Consider the following 13,966-nt stretch of genomic DNA (forward strand, 5'->3'; position numbering starts at 1 on the left):
TTTCACCGTAAAATTTTTAGCCGTTTTTACAGTACATTATTGTAAATGGAAAAACGGAAGTTTTTCAACGTAAGATTTTTTGGCGTTGTTTTTACAGTGCATTACTATAAATGGAAAAAAGGTATGACTGTTATTTTTACGCTAAAATTCCAGTTTTTCACTGTAAATTATTTAACCGTTGTTTTTACAGTGAATTACTGTAAATGGAAAAATGTAGCACTGTTTTTTTTTTATGCTAAACTTCCAGTTTTTCACCGTAAATTTTTTAGCCATTGTTTTTACAGTACATTACTTTAAATGGAAAAAAAGTACCACTGTTATTTTTACTGTAAAATTAAATTTTTTCTAAGTAAAATATTTAGTCGTTTTTACACTTCATTACTGTAAATGGAAAATATTTAGCTGTTTGTTTTTACAGTGCATTACTGTAAATGGAAAAACGGTACAAGTGTTATTCTTACGCTAAAATTCCAGTTTTTCAACGTAAAAGTTTTAGTCGTTTTTACAGTGCATTACTATAAATGGAAAAAAGGTACGACTGTTATTTTTACGCTAAAATTCCAGTTTTTCACTGTAAATTCTTTAACCGTTGTTTTTACAGTGAAGTACTGTAAATGGAAAAATGTAGCACTGTTTTTTTATGCTAAACTTCCAGTTTTTCACCGTAAAATTTTTAGCCGTTTTTACAGTACATTATTATAAATGGAAAAACTGAAGTTTTTCAACGTAAGATTTTTTGGCGTTGTTTTTACAGTGCATTACTATAAATGGAAAAAAGGTACGACCGTTATTTTTACGCTAAAATTCCAGTTTTTCACTGTAAATTCTTCAACCGTTGTTTTTACAGTGAATTACTGTAAATGGAAAAACGTAGCACTGTTTTTTTTTATGCTAAACTTCCAGTTTTTCACCGTAAAATTTTTAGCCATTGTTTTTACAGTACATTACTTTAAATGGAAAAATAGTACCACTGTTATTTTTACTGTAAAATTAAAAATGTTCTAAGTAAAATCTTTAGTCGTTGTTTTTACAGTTCATTACTGTAAATGGAAAATATTTAGCTGTTTGTTTTTACAGTGCATTACTGTAAATGGAAAAACGTTACAGCTGTTATTTTTACGCTAAAATTCCAGTTTTTCAACGTAAAAGTTTTAGTCGTTTTTACAGTGCATTACTATAAATGGAAAAAAGGTACGACTGTTATTTTTACGCTAAAATTCCAGTTTTTCACTGTAAATTCTTTAACCGTTGTTTTTACAGTGAATTACTGTAAATGGAAAAAAGTAGCACTGTTTTTTTATGCTAAACTTCCAGTTTTTTACCGTAAAATTTTTAGCCGTTTTTACAGTACATTATTGTAAATGGAAAAACGGAAGTTTTTTAACGTAAGATTTTTTTGGCGTTGTTTTTACAGTGCATTACTATAAATGGAAAAAAGGTACGACTGTTAATTCTTATGCTAAAATTTCAGTTTTTTACTGTAAATTCTTTACAGTGAATTACTGTACATGGAAAAACGTACCACTGTTATTTTTACAGTAAAATTCAAAATTTTCAGGGTAAAATCTTTAGTCGTTTTTACAGTGCATTATACCGTAAATGGAAAGTCTTTAGCTGTTGTTTTTACATTGCATTACTGTAAATGGAAAAACGGTACCACTGTTATTTATACGGTAAAATGTAATTTTTCCACCGTAAAATCTTGTCGTTTTTACAGTGCATTACTGTAAAAGGAAAAACGGTACCACTGCTATTTTTACGCTAAACTTAAAATTTTTTCACCGTAAAATTTTTAGCCATTGTTTTTACAGTGTATTACTGTAAATGGAAAAACGGTAGCACCGTTATTTTTACGGTCAAATTCCATTTTTTCCTGGTGAAAACTTTAGTCGTTGATTTTACAGTGCATTACTGTAAATGTCAAATCTTTAGCTGTTGTTTTACAGCGCATTACTGTAAATGGAAAAACGGTACGACTTATTTTCACGCGAAAAATTCCAGTTTTTCACCATACATTTTTTGGTAATTTTTACAGTGCATTACTGTAAATGGAAAAACGGTAGCACTGTTATTTTTACGGTAAAATTAATAATTTTCACCGTAAAATCTTTTGTCGTTTTTACAGTGCATTACTGTAAATGGAAAACCGGTACCACTGCTATTTTTATGCTAAAATTTAAAACATTTCACCGTAACATTTTTTGTTGTTTTTATAGTGCATTACTGTAAATGGAAAAACGGTACCACTGCTATTTTTATGCAAAAATAAAAAAAAATTCACCGTAACATTTTTTGTTTTTATAGTGCATTACTGTAAATGGAAAAACGGTAGCACTGTTATTTTTAGGCAAAAATTCCAGTTTTTCACCGTAAATTTTTGGTCATTTTTACAGTGCATTACTGTAAATGAAAAAAACGGTAGCACTGTTATTTTTGCGGTCGAATTCCGTTTTTTCCTGGTAAAATCTTTAATCGTTGATTTTACAGTACATTACTGTAAATGTCAAATCTTTAGCTGTTGTTTTACAGTGCATTACTGTAAATAATATAAAAAATTATATATAATAATATATATATACATACATATATATATATATAATATATAAATATTATATATATTATTACTGTAAATGAAAAAACGGTACGACTGTTATTTTTACGCAAAAATTCCAGTTTTTCAACGTAAAAGTTTTAGTCATTTTTACAGTGCATTACTTAATATGGAACAACGGTAGCACTGTTATTTTTACGGTAAAATTATTTTTTTTTTACTGTAAAATCTTTTTTCCTTTTTTCAGTGCATTACTTTAAATGGCTATTTTTACACTAAACTTAAATTTTTTCACCGTAAAATTTTTAGCCATTGTTTTTACAGTACATTACTTTAAATGGAAAAATAGTACCACTGTTATTTTTACTGTAAAATTAAAAATGTTCTAAGTAAAATCTTTAGTCGTTGTTTTTACAGTTCATTACTGTAAATGGAAAATATTTAGCTGTTTGTTTTTACAGTGCATTACTGTAAATGGAAAAACGTTACAGCTGTTATTTTTACGCTAAAATTCCAGTTTTTCAACGTAAAAGTTTTAGTCGTTTTTACAGTGCATTACTATAAATGGAAAAAAGGTACGACTGTTATTTTTACGCTAAAATTCCAGTTTTTCACTGTAAATTCTTTAACCGTTGTTTTTACAGTGAATTACTGTAAATGGAAAAGAGTAGCACTGTTTTTTTATGCTAAACTTCCAGTTTTTCACCGTAAATTTTTTTGCCGTTTTTGCAGTACATTATTGTAAATGGAAAAACGGAAGTTTTTTAACGTAATATTTTTTTGGCGTTGTTTTTACAGTGCATTACTATAAATGGAAAAAAGGTACGACTGTTAATTCTTAAGCTAAAATTTCAGTTTTTTACTGTAAATTCTTTACAGTGAATTACTGTACATAGAAAAACGTACCACTGTTATTTTTACAGTAAAATTCAAAATTTTCAGGGTAAAATCTTTAGTCGTTGTTTTTACAGTGCATTATACCGTAAATGGAAAGTCTTTAGCTGTTGTTTTTACATTGCATTACTGTAAATGAAAAAACGGTACCACTGTTATTTTTACGGTAAAATGTAATTTTTCCACCTTAAATTCTTTTGTCGTTTTTACAGTGCATTACTGTAAAAGGAAAAACGGTACCACTGCTATTTTTACGCTAAACTTAAATTTTTTTCACCGTAAAATTTTTAGCCATTGTTTTTACAGTGTATTACTGTAAATGGAAAAACGGTAGCACCGTTATTTTTACGGTCAAATTCCATTTTTTCCTGGTGAAAACTTTAGTCGTTGATTTTACAGTGCATTACTGTAAATGTCAAATCTTTAGCTGTTGTTTTACAGCGCATTACTGTAAATGGAAAAACGGTACGACTTATTTTTACGCGAAAATTCCAGTTTTTCACCATACATTTTTTGGTCATTTTTACAGTGCATTACTGTAAATGGAAAAACGGTAGCACTGTTATTTTTACGGTAAAATTAAGAATTTTCACCGTAAAATCTTTTGTCGTTTTTACAGTGCATTACTTTAAATGGAAAACCGGTACCACTGCTATTTTTATGCTAAAATTTAAAACATTTCACCGTAACATTTGTTGTTGTTTTTATAGTGCATTACTGTAAATGGAAAAACGGTACCACTGCAATTTTTATGCAAAAATAAAAAAAATTTCACCGTAACATTTTTTGTTGTTTTTATAGTGCATTACTGTAAATGGAAAAACGGTAGCACTGTTATTTTTAGGCAAAAATTCCAGTTTTTCACCGTAAATTTTTGGTCATTTTTACAGTGCATTACTGTAAATGAAAAAAACGGTAGCACTGTTATTTTTACGGTCAAATTTCGTTTTTTCCTGGTAAAATCTTTAATCGTTGATTTTACAGTACATTACTGTAAATGTCAAATCTTTAGCTGTTGTTTTACAGTGCATTACTGTAAAAAATGTAAATATTTACATATAAAAATATATATACATACATATATATATATAATATATAAATATTATATATATTATTACTGTAAATGAAAAAAACGGTACGACTGTTATTTTTACGCAAAAATTCCAGTTTTTCAACGTAAAAGTTTTAGTCATTTTTACAGTGCATTACTTTAAATGGAACAACGGTAGCACTGTTATTTTTACGGTAAAATTAAAAAATTTTTTTACTGTAAAATCTTTTTTCCTTTTTTCAGTGCATTACTTTAAATGGCTATTTTTACACTAAACTTAAATTTTTTCACCGTAAAGTTTTTAGCCATCGTTTTTACAGTGCATTACTGTAAATGGAAAAACGCTAGCACTGTTATTTTTAGGCAAAAATTCCAGTTTTTCACCGTAAATTTTTGGTCATTTTTACAGTGCATTACTGTAAATGGAAAAATGGTAGCACTGTTATTTTTACGGTCAAATTCCAGTTTTTCCTGGTGAAATCTTTAGTCGTTGATTTTACAGTACATTACTGTAAATGCCAAATCTTTAGCTGTTGTTTTACAGTGCATTACTGTAAATAATATAAATATTTATATATAAAAATATATATACATACATATATATAATATATAAATATTATATATTTTATTACTGTAAATGAAAAAACGGTACAGTTTTTCAGCGTAAAAGTTTTAGTAATTTTTACAGTGCATTACTTTAAATGGAACAACGGTAGCACTGTTATTTTTACGGTAAAATTAATTTTTTTTTACTGTAAAATCTTTTTTCCTTTTTTCAGTGCATTACTTTAAATGGCTATTTTTACACTAAACTTAAATTTTTTCACCGTAAAGTTTTTAGCCATTGTTTTTACAGTGCATTACTGTAAATGGAAAAACGCTAGCACTGTTATTTTCACGCAAAAATTCCAGTTTTTCACTGTAAAATCGACTGCAGTGTGTCCAATGAGCTACATGATTGTTCACCACAAGCTGCTACCCTCGTGCTAAGTTAGCGCCTAGCTAAAGACGCGTGGACCTCGTTGTTGTTTGCCAATTTCGGGTCCGAGCCGGCGGCGGCTAACGCTAACGGCAATGCTAACGACTGTGAATGGCGCAGGTGGCTACGGTGTCGGAGCGCTCGCGCATCATGGAGCTGGAGCGGGAGGCGGCCGACCTCCAGCTGCGACTGCGGGCGTCCCGGCAGAAGGAGGACGCCGTGTCTCTGTCGGAGCGGCAGATGAGCGGCCTCAGGGCCGAGGCGCAGTCCCAGGAGAAGAAGGTGAGGAGGCGCTCGCTCCGCTGGCCGAGGCGCTCAAGTACATCCTGGATGTCCCCCGCAGATCAGCCAGCTGAGCGTGGACCTGGAGACCAAGGACAAGGAGCTGCGGTCCGTGCAGGAAGACAAGGAGTCTCTGCAGCAGCAAGTCAGCAGCTTGGTAAGAACTGAATAATTGACTGTGGCGTAAAGAGGAGAAAGATGATGTCATCAGAGCAAAGAGCATTGATGACATGGAGTCAAAGCAGCGTACCACTTCCCGCCACTGGGGGCAGCACATGTCAGCTCAGTGAAAGTGTAAGGATGTTGTTTGCTTACTTTCATCTGCTGCCGTGCCAGACAATTACAGCAACGCTTTTTGGATTTAGTTAGCTGGCGCTCGTTAAGAAAGTGTCCTCGTTAGCAAATTGTCCTCGTAAGCAAAGTGTCCTCGTTAACAAAGTGTCCTCGTTAACAAAGTGTCCTCGTTAGCGGCGCTTCCCCCACAATCAAATGTTGATGCCTCTCTCTCGTCTCCTCGCGCTCAAGCTGGAGCAGGCCGGCCAGGACAGAACCAGGACGCTGAAGGCCACGCAAGGTGAACATGCCAGATGTCACCTGTCACAACACTTGACCTTCTATCTTACCTGTCACCTTACCTGCCACATTACCTATACACCTTCAATCTCACTTGTCACCTTACCTGTTGCCTCACCTGCCGCAACATTTACCTGCCACCTCACCTGTCACTTTACCTGCCACAGCATTTATTAACCTTCTATCTCACCTGTCACCCCACCTGCCATTTTACCTGTCACCTTACCTGTCGCCTCACCTGCCACAAAACTTAACCTTCTATTTTACCTGCCACCTCACCTGTCACCACACCTGCCACATTACCTATACACCTTCTATTTGTCACCTTACCTGTTGCCTCACCTGCCGCAACATTTACCTGCCACCTCACCTGTCACTTTACCTGCCACAACATTTATTAACCTTCTATCTCACCTGTCACCTCACCTGCCATTTTACCTGTCACCTTACCTGCCACAAAACTTAACCTTCTATCTCACCTACCACCTTACCTGCCACCTCAGCTGTCGCCTCATTTGCCACAACATTTAACCTATCTCACCTGCCACCTTACCTGTCACAACACTTAACCTTGTATCTCACCTACCACCTTACCTGCCACCTTACTTGTCGCCTCACCTACCACGACATTTAACCTTTTGTCTCACCTGCCACCTCACCTGTCACCTCACCTGTCTGTCACCTTATCTGCCACAACACTTAACCTTCTATCTCACCTGCCACCTTAGCTGTCACCTTACCTGTCGCCTCACCTGCCACAACACTAAACCTTCTATCTCACCTGCCACCTTACCTGTCACCTTACCTGTCGCCTCACCTGCCACAACACTAAACCTTCTATCTCACCTGCCACCTTAGTTGTCACCTTACCTGTCGCCTCACTTGCCACAACACTTAACCTATCTCACCTACCACCTTACCTGTCACCTTACCTGTCGCCTCACCTGCCACAACACTTAACATTCTATCTCACTTGCCACCTTACCGGCCACTTTAGTTGTCACCTTACCTGTCGCCTCACTTGCCACAACACTTAACATATCTCACCTGCCACCTTACCTGTCACCTTACATGTCACCTCACCTGTCATCTTACCTGTCACACAACACTTAACATTCTATCTCACCTGCCACCTTACCGGCCACCTTAGCTGTCGCCTCACCTGCCACAACACTTAACCTATCTCACCTGCCACCTTACCTGTCATCTTACCTGTCACACAACACTTAACATTCTATCTCACCTGCCACCTTACCTGTCATCTTACCTGTCACACAACACTTAACATTCTATCTCACCTGCCACCTTACATGTCTCCTTACCTGTCACACAACACTTAACCTTCTATCTCACCTTACCTGTCATCTTACCTGTCACACAACACTTAACCTTCTATCTCCCCTTACCTGTCACCTTACCTGTCATCTTACCTGTCACACAACACTTAACCTTCTATCTCACCTTACCTGTCACCTTACCTGTCATCTTACCTGTCACACAACACTTAACCTTCTATCTCACCTTACTTGTCACCTTACCTGTCATACACTTGGCAACCTCACCTGTCAGAAAACCTGTCCACCTGTCACAGTTACTGACAAATCACATCTCCTCACCTGCCATCCTACCTGTCACCTTTACTGGCGTCCAACCCACCACCACCATTTGCCGACCTTACCTGTGCCCCCACCCGTAACTTCTTTTGTCCCCTGTACCTGCGCGCTCACCTGTCAGCCCAGCTGTGACGGCTTGTTGTGCTTGTGTGTGTCAGAGGTGGAGCAGCTGAAGAAGGACATGGAGGTGCTGAGGGAGGAGAGGCACTGCAGGGAAAATGAACTTAAAGCTCTCTTGACTCAGGTAGGATCACATTTTCGCTCCGCTAACTCACTTCTAACTTCATATTTCCTCGCAGTTTCTATATTAGAATATTCAAAAACAGCAAAAGGGACAAGCGGTAGAAAATGGATTGATGGGTTTTTGGAAAAATGTCAAAAATGAGTGCTGCAGAGAGTGAAGAAATTGTGGATAAAAAATATAAGAAAATAAATACATTTTAAAAAAAGATCAATTTTCTATGTCGCTAAAAAACTAAATACAATTGAAAAATATTTGTGCGGCAGAGAGAGAAGGAATTCCATCCATCATCTATTTCCTACGTCGATAAAAAAAATAGATGAATAAATAAAATAAAATAAATAAAAAATTTGTGCTGTAGAGAGCGAAGAAATTGTCGACGAAAAATATAATAAAATAAATACATTTAAATAAAAGAGTGCTACAAGGAGCAAATAAATTGTCGCTAAAAAATAAAATACAATTTAAAAAAATGAGTGCTGCAGAGACTGAAAAAATTATATCCATCATCCATTTCCTACGTCGATATAAAAAATAGATAAATAAAGAAAAAAAAGAAAAAATTGTGCTGTAGAGAGCGAAGAAATTGTCGATAAAAAATAGAATAAAGTAAATACATTTAAATAAAAGAGTGCTGCAAGAAGCAAATACATTGTCACTAAAAAACTAAATAAATAAATAAAAAATGTTTTAAATTAGTGCTGCAGAGAGTGAAGAAATTCCGTCCCTCCATTTATTTCCTACCTCGATAAAAAATAGATGAATAAATAGAAATTAAAGAAAGATTTTTAAAAATGAGTGCTGCAGAGAGTGAAGAAATTGTTGATAAAAAATATAACAAAATACTTTTTAATAAAAGACTGCTACAAGGAACAAATAAATTGTCGCTAAAAACAAAATAAAGAAACTAAAATAAAAAATGAGTGCTGCAGAGAGCTAAGAAATTGTCAAAACAAAAAATAATAAAATAAAGAGTGCTGCAGAGAGCGAAGAAATTCCATCCGTCATCAAAAAATTGATGAATAAATAAAATACAATTTAAAAACAATTAGTGCTGTAGAGAACGAAGAAATTGTCGATAAAAAATTGAATAAAATAAATACATTTAAATAAAAGAGTGCTGCAAGGAGCAAATAAATTGTCGCTAAAAACAAAATAAAAAATAAAGAAACTTAAATAAAATGTTAGTGCTGCAGAGAGCTAAGAAATTGTCAAAACAAAAAATAATAAAATAAAGAGTGCTGCAGAGAGCGAAGAAATTCCATCCGTCATCCACTTCCTACATCGATAAAAAAAAATTGATAAATAAATAAAATACAATTTAAAAACAATTAGTGCTGTAGAGAGCGAAGAAATTGTCGATAAAAAATGGAATAAAATAAATACATTTAAATAAAAGAGTGCTGCAAGGAGCAAATAAATGATATCCATCCATTTTCTATTTCGCTAAAAAACTAAATAAATAAATTATATCCATCATCCATTTCTTACGTCGATAAAAAAAAAAAAAAAAATTGAAAAAAAATTAGTGCTGTAGAGAGAGAAGAAATTGTCGATAAAAAATAGAATAAAATAAAGACTTTTAAATGAAAGAGTGCTGCAAGGAGCAAATAAATTGTCGCTAAAAAACTAAATAAATAAATACAATTTAAAAAAAATTAGTGATGCAGATAGTGAAAAAATTATATCCATCCATTTTCTATGTCGCTAAAAAAACTAAATAAATAAAATAAATACATTTAAATAAAAGAGTGCTGCAAGGAGCAAATAATGTTTTGCTAAAAAACTAACTAAATAAATACATAAAATAAAAAAAGTGCTGCAGAAAGCAAAGAAATTGTCAAAAAACAAACAAATAAACTTTAAAAAAAGAGATCCGTAGAGAGAGAAGAAATTGTGCAAGACTGGTTAAAACTGCACCACCTTAGCTGCGCTCAGACATTCGGATGTGAATAGATTTTTTTTTTCTCCCCTACTAATTTAACTTAGACTTAGACTTTCTTTTTATCCTCATTCGAATTTGAACTTTACAGTACAGATAAGAAATAAATGTTGTTGTATTAGCTGGTTGTAGTGCAGGATAAAAGAGCAATAAAGGGCAGATATAAATAAATAGATTACTGTACAGATAAATATATTGCACTTTTTCATATGCATCCACGTTTATGGATGTATGTTATATTGTCTTTATATTCCAGCCAGTTAATCCCTTTTTGGGGGGAATTGAGGGGATTGAGGGACTCATAAAAAGTGATGATAAATGAATTTACATCCAATTATGACCCATAAAAAGTGATGATAAATGAATTTACATCCAATTATGACTCATAAAAAGTGATTATATATTAATTTACATCCAATTATGACCCATAAAAAGTGATAAATGAATTTACATCCAATTATGACTCATAAAAAGTGATTATATGAATTTACATCCAATTATGACCCATAAAAAGTGATGATAAATGAATTTACATCCAATTATGACTCATAAAAAGTGATTATATATGAATTTACATCCAATTATGACTCATAAAAAGTGATCATAAATGATTTTACATCCAATTATGACTCGTAAAAAGTGCTGAAATATGAATTTACATCCAATTATGACTCGTAAAAAGTGATGATAAATTAATTCACATCCAAGTATGACTTATAAAAAGTGATGATAAATGAATTTATATCCAATTATGACTCATAAAAAGTGATTATATATGAATTTACATCCAATTATGACTTGTAAAAAGTGATTATATATGAATTTACATCCAATTATGACTCATAAAAAGTGATGATAAATGAATTTACATCCAATTATGACTCATAAAAAGTGATGACAAATGAATTTACATCCAATTATTACTCGTAAAAAGTGATTATATATGAATTTACATCCAATTATGACTCATAAAAAGTGATGATAAATGAATTTACATCCAATTATGACTCATAAAAAGTGATGATAAATGAATTTACATCCAATTATGACTCGTAAAAAGTGATTATAAATGAATTTACATCCAATTATGACTCATAAAAAGTGATGATAAATAAATTTACATCCAATTATGACTCATAAAAAGTGATTATATATGAATTTACATCCAATTATGACTTGTAAAAAGTGATTATATATGAATTTACATCCAATTATGACTCATAAAAAGTGATGATAAATGAATTTACATCCAATTATGACTCATAAAAAGTGATGATAAATGAATTTACATCCAATTATTACTCGTAAAAAGTGATTATATATGAATTTACATCCAATTATGACTCATAAAAAGTGACAATAAATGAATTTACATCCAATTATGACTCATAAAAAGTGACGATAAATGAATTTACATCCAATTATGACTCATAAAAAGTGATGATAAATGAATTTACATCCAATTATGACTCGTAAAAAGTGATTAAATATGAATTTACATCCAATTATGACTCGTAAAAAGTGATTATAAATGAATTTACATCCAATTATGACTCCTAAAAAGTGCTGATAAATGAAATTACATCCAATTATGACTCATAAAAAGTGATGATAAATGAATTTACATCCAATTATTACTCGTAAAAAGTGATTATATATGAATTTACATCCAATTATGACTCATAAAAAGTGACAATAAATGAATTTACATCCAATTATGACTCATAAAAAGTGACGATAAATGAATTTACATCCAATTATGACTCATAAAAAGTGATGATAAATGAATTTACATCCAATTATGACTCGTAAAAAGTGATTAAATATGAATTTACATCCAATTATGACTCGTAAAAAGTGATTATAAATGAATTTACATCCAATTATGACTCCTAAAAAGTGCTGATAAATGAAATTATTTCCAATTATGACTCGTAAAAAGTGATGATAAATGAAATGATTTCCAATTATGACTCATAAAAAGTGATGATATATGAATTTACATCCAATTATGACTCATAAAAAGTGATGACAAATGAATTTACATCCAATTATGACTCGTAAAAAGTGATTATATATGAATTTACATCCAATTATGACTCGTAAAAAGTGATGATAAATGAATGTACATCCAATTATGACTCATAAAAAGTGATTATATGTGAATTTACATCCAATTATGACTCGTAAAAAGTGATGATAAATGAATTTACATCCAATTATGACTCATAAAAAGTGATTATATATGAATTTACATCCAATTATGACTCGTAAAAAGTGATTATATATGAATTTACATCCAATTATGACTCGTAAAAAGTGATGATAAATAAATGTACATCCAATTATGACTCATAAAAAGTGATTATATGTGAATTTACATCCAATTATGACTCGTAAAAAGTGATGATAAATGAATTTACATCCAATTATGACTCATAAAAAGTGATTATATATGAATTTACATCCAATTATGACTCGTAAAAAGTGATGATATATGAATTTACATCCAATTATGCAGTGCTAAAAAAATACATTCTAACTAAATTCATAAATAAATAATATTGCTTAGATAAACTGCCAAAAAATGAAAGTGCAACTGAAAATACATCTTCACCACTTTGGTCACAATGTTTGCCTTTTTGATCGTTTGTTCAACTTAATAGGTGTCTTTTTCCAGAACATTCTGTGACTTGATTGAGGGACTTCTGACTCGGTCATGTTTGGATGTTTCAGTGCGAGCTGATTGACGCCGAGTGCCTGTGCACACTTGGTGGTAGAACAGCTGGGAGAAAGGGGGGGGGCATAGTGGCGCTTACATAATGGGAGCCGGAGTGAGCAAGCGAGAGGGAGGGAGAGAGAGGGTGCTCGGTGACATCACAAGACAGAGCAGCAAGGAGGCGTTTAGCGGTGGAGCTCCGGGTGCAGGCATGGACGTGGCGGCGGCGGCGCTGCATCGCGCTTACTCTGTGTATTCTCCTGGCTACCAGGTACAAACCCTCGCTTCTTTAGTCCTCACCACACCTCGGGGGACCCAACGTGTACGTCCCGCTTTTTTGTTAGGTCTGACTTTTCAATAGACGACTCAGTCGCTCTTCTGACGTACGCCTGCAGACACACGTTTACTTGACGTATAGAAATACAAAACAGCCTCACCATCGGCAGAGACTTGGCTCTATGTCTGGTCCGATAAGATGTGATGATGCACATGAATGACTACTTTGGTTTTAGCCACGTTATATTTCAAGTGACGATGCACATGAATGACTACTTTTGTTTTAGCCACGTTATATTTCTAGTGACGATGCACATGAATGACTACTTTTGTTTTAGCCACGTTATATTTCAAGTGACGATGCACATGAATGACTACTTTTGTTTTAGCCACGTTATATTTCTAGTGACGATGCACATGAATGACTACTTTTGTTTTAGCCACGTTATATTTCAAGTGACGATGCACATGAATGACTACTTTTGTTTTAGCCACGTTATATTTCTAGTGACGTTGCACATGAATGACTACTTTTGTTTTAGCTACGTTATATTTTAAGTGACGATGCACATGAATGACTACTTTTGTTTTAGCCACGTTATATTTCTAGTGACGATGCACATGAATGACTACTTTGGTTTTAGCCACGTTATATTTCAAGTGACGATGCACATGAATGACTACTTTTGTTTTAGCCACGTTATATTTCTAGTGACGATGCACATGAATGACTACTTTTGTTTTAGCCACGTTATATTTCAAGTGACGATGCACATGAATGACTACTTTTGTTTTAGCCACGTTATATTTCTAGTGACGATGCACATGAATGACTACTTTTGTTT

At 33.1% G+C, this 13,966-nt stretch overlaps 1 protein-coding gene across 2 annotated transcripts in view; it reads left to right on the plus strand.

Annotated features, from left to right (window-relative positions):
• LOC133656316 (CAP-Gly domain-containing linker protein 1-like) overlaps window positions 1–13,966 on the plus strand; it is a 61,627-nt gene that overhangs the window by 30,515 nt on the left and 17,146 nt on the right. For both annotated transcript variants that reach the window (XM_062057342.1, XM_062057343.1), the window contains 4 exons: window positions 5,596–5,757; window positions 5,819–5,914; window positions 6,283–6,331; window positions 8,102–8,187. In XM_062057342.1, the coding sequence (XP_061913326.1) occupies window positions 5,596–5,757; window positions 5,819–5,914; window positions 6,283–6,331; window positions 8,102–8,187 (393 nt within the window). The remainder of the gene's footprint in view (window positions 1–5,595; window positions 5,758–5,818; window positions 5,915–6,282; window positions 6,332–8,101; window positions 8,188–13,966) is intronic.

Source organism: Entelurus aequoreus, linkage group LG08, assembly GCF_033978785.1.
Source record: "Entelurus aequoreus isolate RoL-2023_Sb linkage group LG08, RoL_Eaeq_v1.1, whole genome shotgun sequence".
Lineage (NCBI taxonomy): Eukaryota > Metazoa > Chordata > Actinopteri > Syngnathiformes > Syngnathidae > Entelurus > Entelurus aequoreus.